This window comes from Marmota monax, unplaced genomic scaffold (genome assembly GCF_021218885.2).
Source record: "Marmota monax isolate L192 unplaced genomic scaffold, Marmota_monax_Labrador192_F-V1.1 WCK01_AAM20220418_F8-fsc00022, whole genome shotgun sequence".
Lineage (NCBI taxonomy): Eukaryota > Metazoa > Chordata > Mammalia > Rodentia > Sciuridae > Marmota > Marmota monax.
In genome coordinates this window covers 10721633-10743174 of record NW_026695215.1, presented here as the reverse complement: position 1 = coordinate 10743174, position 21542 = coordinate 10721633, and the positions used below count along the sequence as shown (strand labels likewise).

At 36.5% G+C, this 21542-nt stretch overlaps 1 protein-coding gene across 2 annotated transcripts in view; it reads right to left on the bottom strand.

Moving 5' to 3' along the window:
* The window catches only part of Plod2 (procollagen-lysine,2-oxoglutarate 5-dioxygenase 2), a 96527-nt gene that overhangs the window by 19043 nt on the left and 55942 nt on the right, over positions 1-21542 (bottom strand). For both annotated transcript variants that reach the window (XM_046431815.2, XM_046431816.2), the window contains exons 4-8: positions 14483-14646; positions 11801-11913; positions 9254-9317; positions 7979-8076; positions 1426-1527 (exon numbers count right to left, since the gene is read on the bottom strand). In XM_046431815.2, coding sequence (XP_046287771.1) covers positions 1426-1527; positions 7979-8076; positions 9254-9317; positions 11801-11913; positions 14483-14646 — 541 coding nt within the window. The remainder of the gene's footprint in view (positions 1-1425; positions 1528-7978; positions 8077-9253; positions 9318-11800; positions 11914-14482; positions 14647-21542) is intronic.

The following is a 21542-nucleotide window of genomic DNA, read 5'->3' as shown; positions in this document are numbered from 1 at the left end:
CTGGCAGTCTTTCCAGATAGGAAACATTCAGTTTGTGATTTGAAAGACTGGCCAAAAAGTTTTATTTTCAAGTAAAACAGGGTTTTATTCAGAAGCTCCTAAATGTAGACAAGTTAGTCTTTATCCTCCCTTCAGACGGTGAATTAAATAGAAATTATTTAATTCAGAAGCCTGAGTACATTAAACTGAAAATATTCTATGTTTGCACAGACCCATGAAGTATCAGAAGTATATTCCCGGGAGTTTTCTATTGGCTTATATTGCTTTTACTTAGTGGGCATGCTGGAGATGGTCAATAAACCTAGGTTGAATGAAGGGGAAAATTAGCCTTAATGGTAAAATCACTCTGTAGAATCCAATTGTTCATGCTCATAATATTCTTCCAAGTTACTAGAGCAATTTTGTGAAATAATAATGTTAGTACAGGATGTTCTAAAATTGCTCTGTCAAATGATGGAACAAGGGATAAAAATGTGTTATGGTCAAATAATAAAATTTTTCCAATTGCTTGGATATAAGCAATAAATTATAGCTACAATTCACTGTGAAATATCCATAAGTAACACCAAGCTTGGTGTGTAGTATGACATCCAGGTAAAACTGTGCATGATATTCTGGGCATGGTGGCACATGCCTACAATCCCAGCGCTCAGGAGGCTGAGGTAGGAGGACAGCAAGTTCAAGGACAGCATTGCAACTAAGCAAGGCCCTCAGAAACTTAGTGAGGGCCTATCTTAAAATAAAAAAAATAAAAAGGTCTGGGGTGTGGCTCAGCAGTAAAATGCCTCTGTGTTCAATCCTCAGTACCAAACAACCAAAACAAAAGACAAACACAAAAACTATGAAGCATCAATAGCACAGAGCCTAGAGATCCACTACCTAAATTCAAATCCATGCTTCATATGTGTCCCTAAGTAAGTTACTTGTTACCTTTATGTACTTCAATTTCTCATCTGAAAAAATGAATCACTAGTACTACTTTAGGCATTTACGGTGTTTAAATGAGTTAGTTTGTAAAATACCTAGAACAGCCCTTTGTTAGATAATCATGTTATTTTTGACATGATCAAATCTAAAACTCGTGCACAGATAAAAATTAGTCAATAAAAATTCCAAAGCAGTGTAACTCAATGCTTTGACCATATCAACAAACTAAAATAACACAAGAGCAACCAATCATTAGTTTAGGTATTAAAAATCAAGTCCCTTTTGCTGAGTTCAGCTATTACCTGACTTTGTCTTCAAAAACAGTTCAGGAACACTAATCAAGCAATTTTCTGAATCACTGTGGCTTAACATTATAAGCCCATTACCTACTATACAATCAAAACTACATAATAATTTGCCTTTTTTTCCCTACAAATCACTGCATTTTCACACAATGCACTTTCTATTACTCCTTTTCACACAGTCCATTCTACTTACCTCAACTGCAGATAAGTCAATTGTATCAAATTCACAATGAGTGCAGCCACTATCCTGTGTCCATGAATTAGGCACATAGTTTCCAAAATAATTCAGGAGAATCTAGTAAAGGATAGGAAATGAGATAAAAAAGGTAAGTCTTACCCATCAAAGTGCTTTCATTCTATAGTCATCTAACTTCAGAGTGTTTTCTGCACTAGGTACATGTCTTTAGTTACTCTACCAATATTTATCACTTAGCGTGCACAATAAACAGTAATTTTGTCAGACGGAACCATTAGGCAGGGCAGGCTATGTCTAGAAATGTCAAGACATGGTATAAATCATGAAGATCATTTTAGTTCATATAAGGAACGATAATGGAAAAGATAAAATAAAAATATGTCAAACAATGAAATATGGCTTTAAATAACAAATTAAACTTATTAGCAAAACCACAATGAGTCATGTGAATGGTAAGTTAGTAAAAAGGTAAATATGTTTAAAGAGCTAGCACAGAAACCCATTCACAGGGGCAAAGGGACCTCTTACCAGACTTCTGGGCACTGTTTCAGAAAAAGATTAAAACAGATCATATCAACATGTACAATCAGAAAAATGTGAAATTATACCCCATCTATGTATGATATATCGAAGTGCATAAATGCATTCTACTGTCATGTATAACTAATTAAAACAAATTTTAAAAATTTTAAAATAGATCCTATCAACAAATCCCATCAACAATAAAGTAAGGCACTGTGGATTAAAAGAGATCAATCAACAAGTCCTATGAATAATAAATTAAATTATGGCTTCCTGTATTGACATTTATTTTACCTGTAAAATCTGTGATTTTGTATTTGTATGCGATTTTTTTTTCTGGGGAGGTGGGACTGAGGGAAGTGAATGGGGTAGAGAAGGAAACAGACTAAAAGATGTTTTAGGGCTCAGAGAAAATCTTTTAGGGGAAATTATGATAATACATAAATAATAAACAAAGTTACTTCTCCTTATATAATTTCATACCAGTAGTGGCAGAAGTATTTATAAATTTATAGATTTTTTTTTTTTTTTACCTCCAGCCAGTGAAGCTATGATAGAACTCTGGCTGTAATTTTATACTACTATTAAAACATCTAAATCCTCATTATGTTTGTATGATAATTAATTTTTCATTTGAAAAGCAACATAAAACCAAATGAAAAATATCTATGTATTAAACACAAAGGCTAAAAAAAATCAGAGCAATGCCAACTAGATTTTTCTAACTTCCTAAAATCCTAAAAGAGATCCTAGTTGAAGTAATGAGTCCAGAGCCAATTTCACAGATTCCTCCCAAATATTTGGGATTCTGTCCAAACACTTCTATTGAACTGAACCTTTGACATAAATGCTGCTAAAGTAAATACACTATGAATAAAAAGGGGAAAATCTTTGTGCTATAGATACTATAGATACAGCCTCAATTAATCTCTGCAGTAAAATCAGAAGACATGGACAAGTAACTCATTCACATTTCTTTTGGATTACACGATAATTTGGAAAACAAATTACCAAGCAGGAAATATGTAGTCATGACATTCACTAATGACATTTCAAGAGTCAGTGTGGTCATTCTACTGTGTTTCTCTAACAAAAACAGAAAGAAAAGTGTACTGTTGACTGTCAATGACAAATGGAAACATTAATTTAACTACTCATGTCCTACAAAATATGATGGTTTGGGCGAAAGACAACAGATTTATGTGAAGATGGGTCCATTATTGAGCATTATTTTCAAAAGAGATTTTAAAAAGCAAGCATGAAATATATAGTTTTATTAAAATATCCGGGGACAGAATTTTTTATGGGAAGGACCCCATATATACTTGGATATACTTAAAATCCCTATCACATATAAAGAATGACACTTTCCCCATCTCAGACACTTCAGAAAAACAAATATTTATGCACACATTATTGATCAGCCTGCTGGAATCCCTATGTGAATATGAAATGATCAATAGTTTTAAGAGATGAGAGCATAAAAAGGCACTGCCTTGAGATTTCTGAATTAAAATTTGATCTTGTAACTTGTCCATTCTCTGCTGGGTACTTCAGCTTGTTTCACAGGTAATTAAGATTTCTAGAAGCAGTCCTTTTGAATGGAAACCTCCCTCTTTCGGGTCTCTCGCCACACAGGCTGAGGTTATCCACTATCAATTCAGCCACGCTAATTCACATCTGTTTTCTTCATAAAAACTGCAGACATTTCTGCTGGCAGCTCTGAAGGGGCAGAGAACTGTTTATGCACTTGGGCTGCTCTGGGCACTCCCGGCTACGAGGTGGTAGTATTTTACTGGCTCTTCTTTCACAATACCAAAATATTTCCAGGCATGATGTCATGGTCATTGGCAGAGAGACTTTTCCAGAAAAGTTCTTTCCTTTTTTGCTTCTTTGCTTTCTTCTTCTTAAAAAGCCATGCATTATTCAAGGTCATAGTGGTCCAAGCACTGTGGTTTTTATTCATAAAATTAAGTTCACTATCTTTATTGCACATCAAATCAGTTGCAGAAATGACTTGCTGTCAAGTGCAAAGCAGGTGATTTGATCTTGCCCTGTTTACCTAATCTGTATGTAAATGTACTACCCACTTCATGATGATTACCTTTAGATGTGTATTATCTGATTTTAGATGGCAAGTCTTAAACATCCTATGGCATCTTACTAACAATATATGAGCTTTAGGAAAAAAAAATGTAAAGTTTCAAACTAAAGTCATCAATTTGAGAAACATCAATTTATATTTGATTGTACCTAGAAAGGCACAAAAACTATTTAGAATAAATACAGAAATGTGTTTCAAATAAAAATCTAAATTTAAAAAGCCACAAAATTGTTTAGACACTATTATAAAAAACGAATAAAAACATGAACACTCATGGGTAGCCACCGAGAGGGCACAGAAAGCAACTACATCTGAAAATAGTTGTAGGGTAGTAGATTACAGGTGATTTTTAAAACTACTTATAATTTTTAAATTATTCTTAAAACATCAGATTTAGAGAAAGAAAGAAAAAATCATTTTTATATACATTTGTACTATCTCATTTACAGAATACATTTTTCTTAAATTAAATATGGCTTAAATTATTATTTAGTTCAATATTATGGCTCAAAACTATTGACACCATAATCATACTTTACTAAAAAGTAAAGCCAACATAAAAATTCACATGAAAAATTCTTTCACCTTTTGTGACAGTGAAATAAAGTTTTCAATAGCCTGTTTGTACCTGCGTTTTATTTTTAACACACTTGTATGAAATAAAATATTGTTTGCCAAATGCTTATTTATGCAACTTTTTGTCAAGTTTTTATATTATACCAAACATAGTTTTTAAATGAAACCTACTTCATGTTTTGTTGTCAAGTAGAATTATTAGAAAATATACTGGACAGGCTGGGTGTGGGGTGCACCCCTTCAACCCCAGGTACTAGGCAGCTGGGGCAGGAGGACCACTAGTGCAGAGCCAGCCTGGAAACTCATCAAAACCCTGTCTCAAAGGAAACAACAGGGAAGGGCTGTGGGTATGACTCCAGGACAGGGCATTTGCCCAGTATGCACGAGACCCCAGGTTCTACACCCAGTACCCCAAACTAGATGAGTTGATGACAGAGAAAATACAATAGGATCCCCCACAGAGCTTGAAATACTGGAAACACTAATCACCCAAACTGAAACTGTTTCCAGAATTCCTAAAAAAATCTTGGTCATAGATCTTTCTAAACAATGGAGAAGCACTGTTCCTGTGCTTGTGACAAGCCACTTTTATATAGCTTTTGACTGGTAGCACCTTTCCGGAAATTTTGAAGGAATTGAGACACACCAAAATCACTGAGCATCAATCAGGTCTTGAGCATAATCACTAAATTCTGAGGACCAAGTTTACTCTTTAAAGACACTTAAATCTAACTAAGATATCATATCCTCAAGAAGGAATAGAACACTCGTCATGGGAAAGGGTGAGTTGTAACAGCCCTTTCCTAACTGGCCCTGAAGTTACAATGAAGATTCCAACAGACATTACACAGACAGTAAAGGACTCCGTAAACAGAATTTATCCCATCTGTCAAATTTTCTCAAATTTTATGACATTTTTGCCTGGGTGGGGGGAACTTTCTTATCACTCCCAAGAATAATGTTAGGCCATTGAGATGGTTTATTGACTCCGACATTCAGTTAAAATCTGCAGAAAGGCTTAATATATGTTACTTGTGGCTGGACCTGGGAGAGACAAAAGTGAATGGCTAATATGATTTTTGTGATTCCTAGGCTAAAGGCCCCATAGGAACACTGTTAAATCCCATGTCTGTCCAGTGTCTGGTACACACTGTGATGAAAGAAGCAGTGTCGGGTGTTTCAGAAGCACACAGCAAGCATGGAGAGCTGAGACCAAGCTGACACCTAATGAATGAACAGGAGGATGTCACAAGTAGGGAGTCAGGAGCAGAGGATTCCGGAATAGGTGGGAGAATGGATTTGGTGGCCTCCTAAGCAGGAGAACAAGAAAGGACCTACTATGACAAGATCAGATATGCTACTCAGACCTACATCCACAGAAGAGCCCTCTGCAGAGAGGGATGTGGTGGGGCTTCTGCTTCAGCAGAATATTCTAGTTTCAGGTTGTTGGGGGCAGGAGGCATTGTACAACTAGTTGCTCCAGGTTGCCAATGGCCTGAACCAGGGAAGTTGCTATGGGCACTGAGAAAATAAGATAAAAAACACTATGTGCAAGAATTCAACCAGGGAGCTCCAGGCGTGGGAGTCAACACAAAAACCAGATTCTGATTCTGGTTGACCAGCCCAGATGAAAGGAGGCTTGAGCTCTGAGTATACATGGAATCTACCAATGAGCATTCAGACCAGAGCCCTGGAAGAACAGGAGGGAAAGTGAGGATTGAAAAACTGTCAGCATTAAGAGAGAATTTGCTGACGGGGAGGGAAGCAAAATACTCAGGAACATGTATAGAGCAGAAAAGGAAGATCTTGGACTGACACCTATGGGCATCAACTAAAGGAGCACAGGGAAAGAATCCACACCCACACACACATATGTGCACGCACACACGCACCCACATGTGATTGCACTCACACACACTCACACTCACCCACCCATTCATGCACACGCACACGCTCACTCACACTCACACGATGTAAAACTGTCATAATGTGCATTAGAAAAAGAAAGCGACTAAAGAGGAAAGAACAGGAAATTAGTAGACAGAGCAGAGCATCATGGGAAAGTGCTTCAGGTTGGACCCAGGAGGATCCACATTCTCAGATGCTGACTTCCGGTGGAGAGAGCTCCAGGACTCAATGGCATGCCACAGCAGACCAGGACAGGAGCATTTCCCCTTGTGGTGTGATGGGAGAGGGTAGAGGGGACAGTAGTCATGTGCTTCTAAGAAGTCTAGAGGAGAGGAGAGAAGAAGGAGAGGAAGAAGAGGAGGAGAGAAGAAGCCAGGAGCAGGGTGGAAGGCAGTGTATGTTACGTGGGGTGGGGGGGTGGGGGGTTACTTCAACTTGTTTTTTTTTTCTTCCCCCATTTATTTGTTTTATTTATCGGAAGGAAAGATTTGAGAGTGATTAAAACTGACGACTAGAGAACAGAGCTTGGAAAACTTATTATGAAACAGAAAAGAGAGTCCACAGGGAAGACTGCTCCATAGGACGGTGGAATGGACAAAGGGCAGAGGGGAATCATCAGCTAGAGGAGCAGATCCACACCTTCCATTCTGAGGGAAGAGAAGTTTCCTTCCATTTCCCGCCACTTGTGTAGCTGCTCTGGGCATTGGGCCCCTCCCTCCTCTGAAAAGGCAGGCTACACCCCACCTCTCTTCCCACAAGGCAAATCGACCTGTGGATCTCTTTTCCAGGTATTATGAGTAAGCCAGGACCTCAGCATGTCCAGCACTACTTTTAGTACAGAATTTATATATTTTTCTCAAAGCAATTTATGTTCCACTTTGGTTGGACACATGCAAACTTTTCATCCATATATTTTGTGGTCAATAACATTTTCAGCAAGCTCAATCATATGTATTTGAAAAAGAAAAACATGCTAAGTTTCATTAGTCAAATTATATCTGTCATTAACTTTGGTATAAAATGAGTGCAAGAGGAAACTTCCAAGTTACATCTCGATCTTAACAGTGTTGTTAACTTTAAAAATATTAAATCATGGGAAACAAATGATCCTCAATGGCCTGAGCAATTCCTGTTCAGAGGATATGGAATGATGGAGAGATGGAAACCCTCTCGAGCTAGCTCTTCCAGCATTATTAAACAGAACACTTTCATTCAATGTGCTGTATGTAGATAGAATAAAAGGTTGTCACCCTGTTGAGGAGAAACCTTCCATTTAATTGATTAAATCAGATAATATACTGTATAAAAGACAAAGCCAATCAATTGTTCACATCAAAATACAGTTTTTGATTTCTTTTTTTTTAAAAAAAGATGATGACATACCACATACATCTCCATAGTCCACCTCCTAAAAACTACAGAGCAATCACCCCAACTCACCTTGGTGGGTCCATTTCCATTAATCACTGCTGGTAATGTTTCATAAAATGTATTCTTAACTCTGGTTTTTCTATCTTCAAATTTTAAAACAACTTCATCTGAGTTAAAAAGAGAACAGAGGTTTAGTGACATTCAATGTGTGTGATTGTGAGTGTCACAAAACTTGCTGTAGATAAGACACACCATATGTTGTGACACTTAGAAATGGTGCCCACCCCATGTCAGCAGATCCCCACAAAGAAGGAGGATGATGAAAGAGATGCACACCTGTTCCAGGGCACCCCACTCCCTCTGACAAAATGAGCGTGGTGCTAAGCCTTGGGCTGTGCAGAGGAAACAAAGCATCTTCACAGCGCTCCCCCAAATGACCCTTTGATAAGAAAGGGAGCAGCCCATTCATCTGCATAAAGGGCCCCATGCCTACTCTGCAGGGTTACTGCAAAGAAACAATAAAGTGTGTGGAGACTAGAAAGCTTCCTGCCTTAAGTAAGGTTTTCACTGGCCAGCATTGGTAGTTTTTCCAGTTTTTGAAAATCAGATTTCATACAATCATCCAGAGAGACACAAGAAACAGAGGAAGGGAAGCTAGGTTTTGGTTTCAGGTTCCTTTTGTGTTTCAGATTCCCATCTCCTGAGAATGCCAAACTCAGGCTTTAATTTCCCAGAATCCTTTTACCGTATGAACTGTACTGAATTCCAATCTATTTTTAACTTTTAAAGTATGAATGAATCAATGGATTGAGATACTTTGATTTTAAAAGGTATTCATTAATTATTTTAATGTGTTAATGTACACACGCAGGTAGATTTGCATGTGCAAGTGTGTACATGGGTATGTACACACACACACACACACACACACACTCTTCCACAGCCTAGTTATACAGGTTTTACTAGTTACCCAGCAGCTGAGTCCAAAGGAGCTACTCTAATACTTCCAAGTAGTTCACAGTACAAAGAATTTAAACTGAAAAATGTGTAATAATGAGGTGTAATTAATTCATAAATATATTTGCAATTCCCAGAGGGTAAGAGATTAAATTTCAAGTTATCTAGGACCAGAAGCTTATATTTTCACACTAGTTTTAGGAAATGATTTCAATGGAATATTTTGAACTTTATCCAGCTAAGTTCAAATTAAATATTTTTTAAAGGTTGTAATATGTACACTGCAGACCTTAGTCCCCACCCCAAAATGGATATAACAAAGGGAAGACAGTTCAAAACACAGGTGTCTGTTTTCAGACATAGGAATCCGGCATTTAGAAAGCATACCTACGGCTCCATTTAAGGCCTGGAAAATTCTGCACTTATGATCCAACGTGATGTTAATAGCTTCCTAAAAATTAAGAATAAAAATAATATTGAAAATCACAAGAAAAACAGCAAATACCATTCTCATGTTAGTATAGTTTGCTCTTTGGGGAATTTATGTCTTAAAATGCTCATGCTGACTGTCTAATGAAAATGTTGAAATGACTGAACTATTTAGCTGAGACAGAGAGCACTAAGTGCAAATCACTGCTATACAGTTTTAAATCAAATTTGTTTCCCAGTGACAACACCACAAATACATAATTCCATAAATGTTAAAAAATTATATTCATTACATATATATATATAAATTATGAAACATTAGCTTGTGTTATGTAAATATGGGAAAGCATATTCTTGAATCAGTTTGCATCAAACTGTAATTTAAGTCGATTTCCAGAGTGGCAAAAGCCCACAGAAGATTAACTGTTGTCCCAGTGATCTCCCCAACAGCAGACTCAGAACACAGTGCGGCATTTTGCTTGAAATAAAGAGCAAAATTCCCTTCGTGTGTCATGAGCAGCTACATAAATATGTTCTGATCATAGAAAAGTATGAGAAAGTATTTTGTGGGACTTCTAAAAGGCTACTAGGAGAGTTGATGAAACTGAGATGACCGTATTTTACTCTTCTGCCTTTTCACTGCCCAGAATATGGATGCGATGGCTGGTGCTCCACTTGGCATTTTGGATAAGGAGGTTACATTGAAAAATCAGAGATAAAGGCTCCCAGTTGAGCAGCAAAGAGCTACCTTGACACCATAAAAGCACCCCGACAGTCTTGTGCTCCCTACCTTTTAATTTTTTTAATATGACAAAGGGAAAAATATCAACACATAGATAAAACATTTATCTTATTTAGGCCACTGCTAATTTAAATTGTTTTCTTTGTGACAGTTATTCTATTTTTTTTAAGGTACTGAAGATTGAGCCCAAGGGCATTTAACCACTGAGCTACATCCCCAACACTTTTTATGTTTTATTTAGAGACAGGGTGTCACTAAATTGCTTAGGGCTTCACTAAATTGCTCAGGCTGGCCTTGAACTTGTGATCCTCCTGCCTCAGCTTCCTGAGCTGCTGGGATTATAGGCATGCCCCACCATGCCCAGTGTGACAATTATTTTTACTAAAAAAGGGCATAAGACTCTGTCTACACCATAGCCTTGTGGATGCTCAGGCCCTAACCTCTCTAGGACTTCACTTTTATCTCTTTATTCAAGGTTCTATAGTCTCAAAAATTCTACAGACTGAAATGGGCTATAAAGCTCCCTGGGGCTCTAGCCAAAGAATCACACCAACCAACCATATCTGTGGGGACAACCCACTCTGGACCACCAACCGCTCAACACAGATTAGGGCTCTGTCTTCAGTGTTTCCCCTATACCCTCAATCTCCATGTTTCAAGTCTTGCAGGCAGGTCCCTGTCTTTCCTAGTATCACAACTAACTATAAAATTAAAAACTGTCCTTTAAGTGGTTTTTTTCACATGTTATTTCAAAGCATTAAAAAAAAGTGTTATTTTACAAATTTAGTCAACTGAGTACATTAAGTCAATATTGCTATTACATGAAATAGAGAACAAATCTTGATTTGGGTATTCAGGAAACCCAAGATCCACTTCCTACAGTTACTCTGTGGCCTGTTTCTCCCTGGGTGAAGTGTGGATACACAGTCTGGCTTCTCACTTACTGAGGAACAAAGAAGCTCATAGGAATACAAAGAGACCTTTCAAAGGCTAAAAGATTGACAAACGAGAATGTACTATATTTTTTTTTAACATTACAAAAGTACATTGGCATCCAATAGCTTCAAAGTATCTTAGGCAAAAAAACAAAAAAGAGTACAGCTAAATATAAAAGAATAAAAAAACACACAGTCCTAATTCTTTGTATCTTAATAAATGACAGCTATTTGAAAATTTTACAAAAGCATTCTCCCAAGAGTCTCTGGAATTTTATTACTGCCTCTTTAAATCTCCAGCCTCAGAAGCTGTGATGACATAATTCACTCTGCTACTGAGAGGCAGCCAGGGACTTGGGAGGACCCCAGCGGAGGGGCAGCTGTAATGCTGAGAGAGGCCTCCCTTTTGTTTCTTTTATCAGGTTGCTTCAATATGTGTTTCAATAAACTACACAAAAAAGCAAAAGTTTGTATTTTCACTTTTCTTCTCGGTGACCCACCCAAGTTGGACAAGGTTGCTGACTTGGCCTCAAAGGGGAGGCAAAAGGACAGTTTAGCTGGTACTTTTCCAGGTGGGAGGACCCAGGCTCAGGCACTATTTGTTTGCTTCCTTGACTTTGTTTTTAAAATATGTAATGGGCAAGAACGTGTTGCAATTCAGTTTTCCAATTGCCATTCTGTCCATAAAAGTCCTTTGTTTCTGACCACTCCATATTAACAAGGCAACCAAAGCAATAGGATGTAAGGAACAATAAAATGCAATAGACACAGCAACCAAAACAATAAAAAAGGAATTAGGAAGAAAGGAACGGGTGGGCGATTAGTTACCCTGTTCAGTGGATCAATGTATATTTTTGTGTAAAAGAGCTGATCATCGTCATTATCCTGGAGATTCCACTGTTGAACTATACGGTTGACGGATGGAGCATAGCCAATAAATCCTGCAACAGAGCAGAAACGGAGAATGGAGAACTGCAAGCCCAAAACCTATGCTGTGTTAATCCCACCGAACAGCTGCACAGAACTGAAGCCCTGAGGTTTAACCTTAGGATGGAGGTTCACAGATCACCACAAAACAAACAGGAGTTCCTGAGTGTTCTTTGCTTATACATCAGTGACAAAAGCCAAGTTCCTGACCAATTACAGAACAGAAAATCATCAGACGCTTTATAAATAATCACATTCCCCATATTCATTGACACAAAAGGGGAACTAACTTTTTCCAGTGCTACTAAGGGAAAATGACAAAACTAGGAATAGAACGAGACGGAAAAATTTTCTCTGTGACCTTCTAAAATGCTCTTCTTAGAGCCCCTGCAGAGGACCCACTGTTTCTGAAAGAAGAAAGTCTCCAAGACAGTGGTTTTAATGTCCGTGCCAGGGATGCTAATGTAATCGAAGGAATGTGGGACTTGTCACTGATTGCAAAAATCCCAAAGAAATTTTATACCTAGGACTTTTGGGTAATTTTTCCATTACTTGACAGACTCATTACTGTGCCTGCTAAAACATTTTCTGGCTAGGTTTTTATGTCATAGTCTGGAAAAAAGGAAGTCTAAAATTGGATTGTTCCCCTTGGCCTTTGAGCATGAGCATTAACTACTCCAATAACATTTGTCTGAAAAAGCCATAGACAACAGGATCAGCTATCCCATTTGATCCACCTCTGAATTTCAGAACTGCAGGCAAGCTGCTGTGTTTTATTGACACACAATACTTTTTAAAAGGGACCGGTGCTACTCCTCTGAATAGAAAGGAGATGTAATTTTTATTATTAAAATTAAAATTCTCTCACAGGAATAAACGAATTCAAAGAAATAGGTTCAGGAATATTACAGTTACCTAGAGAAGAAAAAGCAAAATGAAAAAGTGACAAAACCACCACTGGTTTCTCATTTTTTGTTATTCCTGCCAAATTAAAAAATTCTAAAATTTTTAGAACAGATAATGTGTGTTTTAACTTCTACAAGTTTGTGGAGAGACGTATACTAAATAGGGACACGTAACATTTTCAATGGTTTCTATGTCTGATTTTGAAAAATCATGTTTCCTTATCATTTTTACAAAGCGGAATATCCCCAAATAAAAAGAAATATATTTTCATAATATGTGATATATACCTTATATGATTATATTTTATTATTAAAACTACTTTTATTAGAGGAGGAATTATAATTTACAAGAGGAGGAATTCCATCAAAATAGAAGATCAATGGAGTAGAGAAAGGGAATTGAGGGGAAGGAAGGGCAGGTGCGACAAGGAAAGACAAGGGCATGACCTAACTTTTTCATGTACATACATGAATATAGCAAAGAGAATCTCACAATTATGTATACCCATAAGGCACAGGTTAAAAAAAAACTATTAAAAATCTTATAAAAAATAATTGACACATCTACAAATATATTGCATATCCCTTAAATAACTCTCAATATATCACCCATGAAATGATACAAACATTTAACATATTTATATTTTCTATCATCTAATAATTTTGACTACAAAAAGCTTAAGGCTGATTCTTTGGTATCCCTTAACAATAATTTTGTCACTTAAAAACTATGTCAGCAACACATACGCAGATCACCCAAAAAGTTCCCTTTTCTCAATATGGCTTGCAATTCACATCCAACTGAACTATCCAAGAAGTCCTTGGTCCTATTTGGTATGTCTTCTGCCCATTTATTTATATTAAACTCCATCTAAGAGAAACATATTTTAAAGTCAACATTATCTGAGGTCAATTTATTTTTATTTGTTAAGGGAGGGTGTGATAATGTGTGTTTTAATTCATGGTGGCATAGATAATACAACACTCTAAGTATACCCAGATGTTCAATGAAGAATCACATGATTACTGATTACAGGACAAATCACTTATTTACTCCGATATATTTCAAAAATAATCAAATTAAACAATGCCCACTTTTAAAAGCTACATGATGATTATAGATTGAAAATGAACCTTTTCCCAAGAAAGGAAACTTACTAAACCTATTATACTAGAGCCAGAAAATTCTCAGTAAAATTAGAATCAGACTTAGATCTCTGTTGTTTTTTTTTTCCTGAACAACCCAATGTCTTTAGGGAAAGTTCCTCAACTCATTAAGTTCCAAGTTGTTAATTCTGCAAACAAAATAACCATTCAAAAACTATTTCAAAGTTCCCGTAGTGGTATATTTGTGGCTCAATTAAGTTTGTATAGGTGTTTCACATTTGCAATGATGGAAAAAAAATGGATTAAATTTGGACATAAGTTTCCTCACTTATGCAGAAATTGTAACATCTACACTGCCTAATATAGTCAAGAGTATCAAATATCATAATCTATGGGAAAAGCGTTTGTCAAGTCTAAAATGTGCTGTGGATTTTACACTGATATTTTTATAACAGTCATAAGATGACAGTTATTTAGAACTTCATGTCTACATATTTTTTTAAATGATGATACATCAGAACCTAAAATTTATTCAGATTGGCATTAAACATTTTCCCCAGGTGTCACCCACCTCCAGCATTCAGGTAGCGCTTCCCAAAGTGCACCACAGGATGCTTGTCTGCCAGTCTCTTATCTGGCCAGAGAATTCCATCTGCTGCAAAGACTACTTTGTGGTTTGTCTTTTGAAACTTTTTTAGAACTTCTTCTGGACCACCAGCAAATAAAACATCAAAGCTATTCAATGAAAGAAAAAATGAGTTTTAAAATACATATGCTGGAATTTAAGTATATAAACACCAAGAAAAGGTCCTTAATAAAAATCAGGATTTAGAATCCAACACAAGATTAATTAACCAGCTATTTACAGAGCACATCAAAAAATTTCCCCAGACTTAAACTACGTGGATTGTATTGAATTTTAGTGTTTACTGTATATTAGCCAAATAGAATTCCAAATAAAAGACAGTTTTTTTGCAGTGATAGTCTTGATATTATTTAATAATCACCACCAAAATAAAAAGCTCTAAAATGGTATTGAAATGTTATAAATTATTACATGTTGTCTAAATTAATAATACAGACATAATCTTTTAACAACATTGCTACTTTAACTACCTAATATTTCAATTCAATTTGTACTAATCCACTATCATTTATGAATAAATATCATGAATATACACTTAATATTTCAGTTATTATATATACTGCAATCTTAAAAAAATTGTTCTGACCAGCATATTTTTTACAGCTCAATAAATCTGAAAAAATGTGGTAATAGATAATATAATTTAACTTTTATTTATGAATGGATTTATTTCTCATCATTTATTCAAAGAATCACAACGATCAATGTAAAAGCCATTGTCTAAAATATTTTTGCTCTGTGGTATGTTCCCTATTCACTACAACCTCAAAACCTTTGCATTTTTTTTAATATCAGTGTATCACAAGGCCACACATTTTCAAAGATAATAATTTAATGACTTATCCCAGGTGGCAAGCAATCCAAGGGAACAAATGCTCTCAAATCCAGCTCAAGGTCTTCCTCAGAGTCAATATTACAGATGGATTCATTCTCAAGGAGCTAGCTAATATGCTTGGCTAACAGTTGGGCATGACATAATACTTAGTAAATTATAACATTACATATGAATAATTCTATCAAAATAAAACACACTATTGTTTATCTCTTGGATAAAAAAAATTAAACACATTAGCGAGAGTATTGGAAATTTTTACTTATTATTTAAACTTGTAGCAGAGATGCCAAATGACCTCCATTATACATTCTCAGGCCCGTGTTTTAATAGTGGAATCCACCAAATGTAAGACATATGACCATCCTGCTTAGAAGCTACAGTGAAGCTCCATGTGGCCTCATGACCTATTTAGTTCAAGGGAATACAGGTAAAACTTGGATAGACAGTCTCAGGTCCTTTGTTTTAAAAAGGAAGTTGCTTGCTTCAACTTGCTGCCCTCCCCTCTTTGTGGAGAGCCAGAGTTCATAAGTGAAAAAAATACCCTGACCTATACACCCTCACTATATATTCAATTCTCACTCTAGGAAAAAAGAAAAAGAGAAAAAGCCAGAAAGGGAGTTAAAAATGTAGAGAATGTACAACTAAATTTTGTTGTTTTGCTGCTTCATTTATGTAATTTTTAAAATAATAACAGCATTGGGATCAGAGGTACAGATTATTTCTTTTTATTTCAAACTGTTCTGGAGGAATAAAATTTATCATTTGTTTTTACTTTAGCTATGAAAATCATCATTTCAAAATTAAAATATCTACATATGAGTATGTAGACACAGATAGATATACACATATATATAGTGGTACATACTTTTTTTTTCCTTCCAGGATCAACAGGCAAGAAAGTACGTATTAAATAGCCTTATCACAACATCACTCACAGCACACAGTTTGAAGTCTGCCAGTTGAGTCTCTAAAGCCAGTGTTACCACTTGCTCTAAGAGTAATCATGGACAATTTATTGGATCTCCCTATGATTTAGTTCCTTTATTTATAAAATGGAGCAGAAGTAGTATCGATCTCATCAATCACTTGTAAAAAGAGATTAAAAACTAACAACAAACCCTGGAAGTTGTAAGCATCAATGTTATCCAAAACTAAGACCATTATTAACTAAAAAAGAAGGCTCCTATCACAGGAGAGGCAGAAGATACCTCATTTTTAAGTTTATGCCAATCTGAAAGTTAAAATAATTTAATTTTTATCCAGAGGTAGGTATTTTTTAAAATATAAAGTTATTCTGATTAAAACCTCAAAACAACTATTCCATTCCTAATTATTAAAAAACAATAACAACAACTGAATTAATTTGACTTTAAAAAGAAAATAACAAATTTCTTCTCTTTTTCTTCTAAGCACAACGGATTTCTTCAGTTCTGTGTTTGTAAATACAGGTACTTTCCTTCAAACTACTAGCTGTTGATAATTCTTTTAAATATTGAATATTAAGACATAAGAGTAGTTTTTATTTGGGTTGTGAGTGCTGTCTCTCTAAGATAGACACTGCCATAGACCTCCAAAGAAAAGAGGAACCCAATCTATTTTTTGGAAATAGGGTGGAGCAGGTATGCTTAGAGAATCTTATGATCGAAGGCTTACGCCAGATTAATTCAGAAATTTTTCAGGTAGCATCACTTATTTAAACGCTATAAATGCAATTTTGGAAAGTGAATACTAAATCTTTGAAATCCCAGTGAACAGTACAGACCTATACACACTGTATGGCAACTATAAAGGTCAACATTCTGTCATGGAGGAGTTGTGGCAATTTTCACCTGAATAATTAATTCATAAGCATGAATTCATTTAAAACATGCAATTATTTTAAAGAAAACAGTGAAGGAAAAATTATTTTCATATAATTCAAGTAAATTTTGATTGTATAAAAATATAAAGTTGTTGAAATTTTTCCCCTTTCAATCTAGTAGCACTGTTCCTTTGTGTTTGAGTACTTTAGAAACATTTTTTTGGAATCTATTTAAGACTTCTCAAAGGGCAAGAAAGTTTTTCTACTTAAAATCATTTTGGCCACAAAAACTCAAATTTTGTTTTCAACAAAGAATGCACAAAGGTCATAAAAATAATTCTCATAGGAACTCAGGCCACTTAAATATGAAGAATAAAATAAAACTTTCCACAGTTAACTATGGTAAATATTCCTGAGTCCTGCAAAAGCCATAGATTCCACATTACGTGGTCATATTGAGTCCTGTACCAGACATGTCAGAGCCCCATCTCCAACAGGTCATTGAGACTGACACGTGTTTGCCCTTCTGTGTTCCCTGGTTCTATGGTCCCATCAGCCACTCGATTCCCAGACTGAAAACGTTCATGTAGCCTTGACTCCTCCCTCTCACAGCCTGTCATTAAATCTTCTGCCAAACACTAGTGATTCCATCTCCTTAATCTGTTTAGCATTCAGATCCTCTACAGCATCACTAGAAGGCACTGGCCTAGACTCATTAAGACATCCTATGGGTTGCCACATCACCCATCTCCACATCACCCACTTCTAATTAGGACTGTCTGACATCTCTTCACAGTGCCCGTCCCCAGACCCAATCAGTGCTTTTCAACTATGATCTAAAGCAGGAGTCAGCAAATATTCACTCCATCTCTCACCTTTTACAGAAAATAGTTTAGCTCTGAAGGCCACATGGTCTCCGTTAAACATGGTAACCCTGCCACGGTGGTGCAAGAGCGGCCACAGACTGTATGTAAATGAACAAGCAGGGCTGGGTTCCCAGAACACTGCTCTACAAAGCAGGCAATGGATTAATATTCAGAATATACCAAGAATCCAACAAACTTAACCCCCCCACACCAATAACTCAATGAACAAATGCGCAAAAGAACTGAACATAGAACTTCTTAAAAGAATAAACACAAATGGCCAACAAATATATGAAATAATGTTCAACATCTCTAGAAATCAGGGAAATGCAAGGAAAAACGGCACTGAGATTTCATCTCACTCCCGTCAGAATGACAATGATCAAAAATACAAACAACAACAAATGCTGGCAAGGTTGTGGGGGAGAAAGGAACCCTTGTATGTTGTTGGGAGGCATGCACACTAATACACCCACTCTGGAAAGCAGGGTGGAGATTCCTCAAAACACTAGGAATGGAACCACCATACAACCCAGCTATCCCACTCCTGAGTGTTTTCCCAAAAGATCTAAAATTGGCATTCTACAGCAATAGAGCCACATCAATATTTGTAGCAGCACAATTCACAATAGCTAGATTATGGAATGAACCCAAATGCCTGTCAATAGATGAATGGATTAATAAATTGTGGTGTGTGTGTGTATAAATATATATAAACATATGGCTGAGTTCTATTCAACCATAAAAAAGAATGAAATTGTGGCGTTTCCTGGTAAATGGATGGAAATGGAGACTATCATGCTTAAGAGAAATTAGCCAAACTCAGAAACTTAAAAGTCAGATGTTGGGCTGGGGATGTGGCTCAAGCAGTATAGCGCTCCCCTGGCATGCGTCCGGCCCGGGTTCGATCCTCAGCACCACATACAAACAAAGATGTTGTGTCCGCTGAAAACTAAAAAAAAAAAAATATTAAAATTCTCTCTCTCAAAAAAAAAAAGTCAGATGTTTCCTCTCTTATGCAGAAGCTAGAATAAAAGGGAAGATAAGGATAATAAATATCAATTAAAAGACAAGCAAAAGGAAGTCTAGTAGAACAGAGAAAGGAGAATGGGAGAGGGCAAAGTAGCTGGGAAGGAAAGGGGAGAATTATGAACTGAAATAGATTTCCATGCACGTGTGAGTTTGTCAGGATGAAACCAACTATACAGCTCTAATTAAAAAAAAAAAAATAGGCAATGGGCTGAACCACAGTTTATTGACCCGTAGAATGAAATCTAAATGAATCAGCATAGTGTTAACAGCCAAACTGAGTCATATGATGTGTCATCTGCACCTTTCCTCATGATGGCACCTCCTCTTAGTACCTATTTTCTCAACTGGGTCCAAAGCAACACATTTCAGGGTCCTTTCCCAGGACACCTCCTCTACAAAGTTCTCCTTGATGACCATTACTGGAAAACACCATTTCCTTCCTCTTATCACCCACAGCTCTTCTCCTCTCTGCCTTCACCACAGGTATTGTTTTCTGTCCTTCAAGCTAAGAATGCTTACCTCGGATTAGACTACATGTTTCTCCTTCAAATGCTAGATCCATGTCTTTTTTCTTCTATATATCTCCTTGGCCTTAGATTTTGAAGATAGCCAATAAATATTTGTTGTACAAATAAATGAATTAGTGAATGAATGAATCACTCCAAGTCTCATCAAGAAGCAAAACCTACCATGCAGCGGGAAAAATAAAGCAACAGAAGTCTCCCCTAATTGTGACTTATTCTTTCCCAATCCAATATTTTCATTATCATCACTAGCATAAACTTAAATAAAAGTTATAATCATCCAAACTATTAGCAGTTAGTGTCTGAAAGCTTAAATAAAGTCTCATAAACTGAAGCTTTAGAAGGCATAACAAAAAAAACCCCTAAAAATTCTGTTGTCACATCTTCACTTCAAATATATATCTGTATTTCCAGAGACAAAATTAACACCACAAACCAACACCAAGGTGCCATACTTTAACAGCCCCTAGGCACACACACAATCAACCCATTTAAAATATCCACCCACAGGTACTTGCAGAATAAATTATGATCAAATCACAGTAGAAAATTATCACATAAATTTTAGCCACTTTGGAGAGAAGAAAAGGGAGCTAGTTGGGGGACTATTTTAAAAATCAAATATTGTTTGGTAAATTTTCCTCCTAATGGCATATAATTCCATTTGCATTTCACTTCATGAGGTCGGGCAGAGGCAGGGTCAGTGAAGACTGCCTAGTTGGAAGGTCGCTTCCCACAAACCGTGTTTTGGAAAGTTGCAGCCAAGTGCTGGACAAACCTCTGGCAGGGAGAGAAGCCAGGGAGAGAGGAGTGGCAAAGACGTTAGTGGGCTCGCTCCAGCGGCAGCTTTCTGCGGGGAGGGGGCACAAGGCTTCACCTGCTTCTGCACCAGTCTCTTTAATTGGGAAATGATGAGATTAATTAAAATAAAAATTCCCCTCCAGTTCTAAAATAATAATGAAGCTTATCTCTAAAACATTAACACTTTGAATGCTGACATACATTTAGTGCATAAGTGTTCAATGGATCAATAAAGAAATAAATCTTTTTTTTTTAATTCCTTACACTTAGTGTGACACAGCTGGGATGTGCCAAATACAACACACACAAAACTGTTGAGCAAAGCATGTACCCAGAGGGTTGGATTTCCATCTCGGTTGGTGTCCCCAGCCACAGCAGCTAGTACCATATTTTGCACATATAGGTGCTTAATGAATACATGTTTACTAAGAAGAGCAAAATTGAAGGATAGACCCACTCACTATTAAATAGAGGGGAGTGAAGGCAGGGGAGAGGATATAGGGGTAGGAAAGATAGCAGAATGGATGAAACTATTGCCTTATGTACATATATAACTATATAACCAGTGGAATTCTACATCATGTATAACCAGAAGAACAAGAAATTATACTTCAAAATGCATGATGTATCAAAGTGCATTCTACTGTCTTGTATAACTAATTAAAACAAATTTTTAAAAATTTAAAAATGTGAAGAGTAGACAGTCTGCTTTGGGAATACATACAGAGCAATCACACGTGAGACCGGCTAGGACAATCAACCAAGACTGATATGATCACCAAAACCCCTTTGTGTTTTTAAGTCACATGCTCCTTCTTCCTCATTCCTACCTATGGGGCACTAATGCGCCCACTCAAACCTCAGCAGATATCAGCAATAAAAACCCAGATTCACTCCTTTCCCACTTTATTCCTAAGCACATTGTACTCTTTCCCAGATGACCAAGAAGACGGTGTAATATATCTGAGTGACAGCTGACGATTTAAATCTTTCTGTCAAAAAAGAAAGAATGAAACAGTATAGAAACAGGAACCTTGACGTGTTTTGGCTTTCTTTCATGCTAACATAATGAAATGTTGTCCCTCATTAATGACTGGGTTCTCAGTGCCTGCACACTCCACCTGCC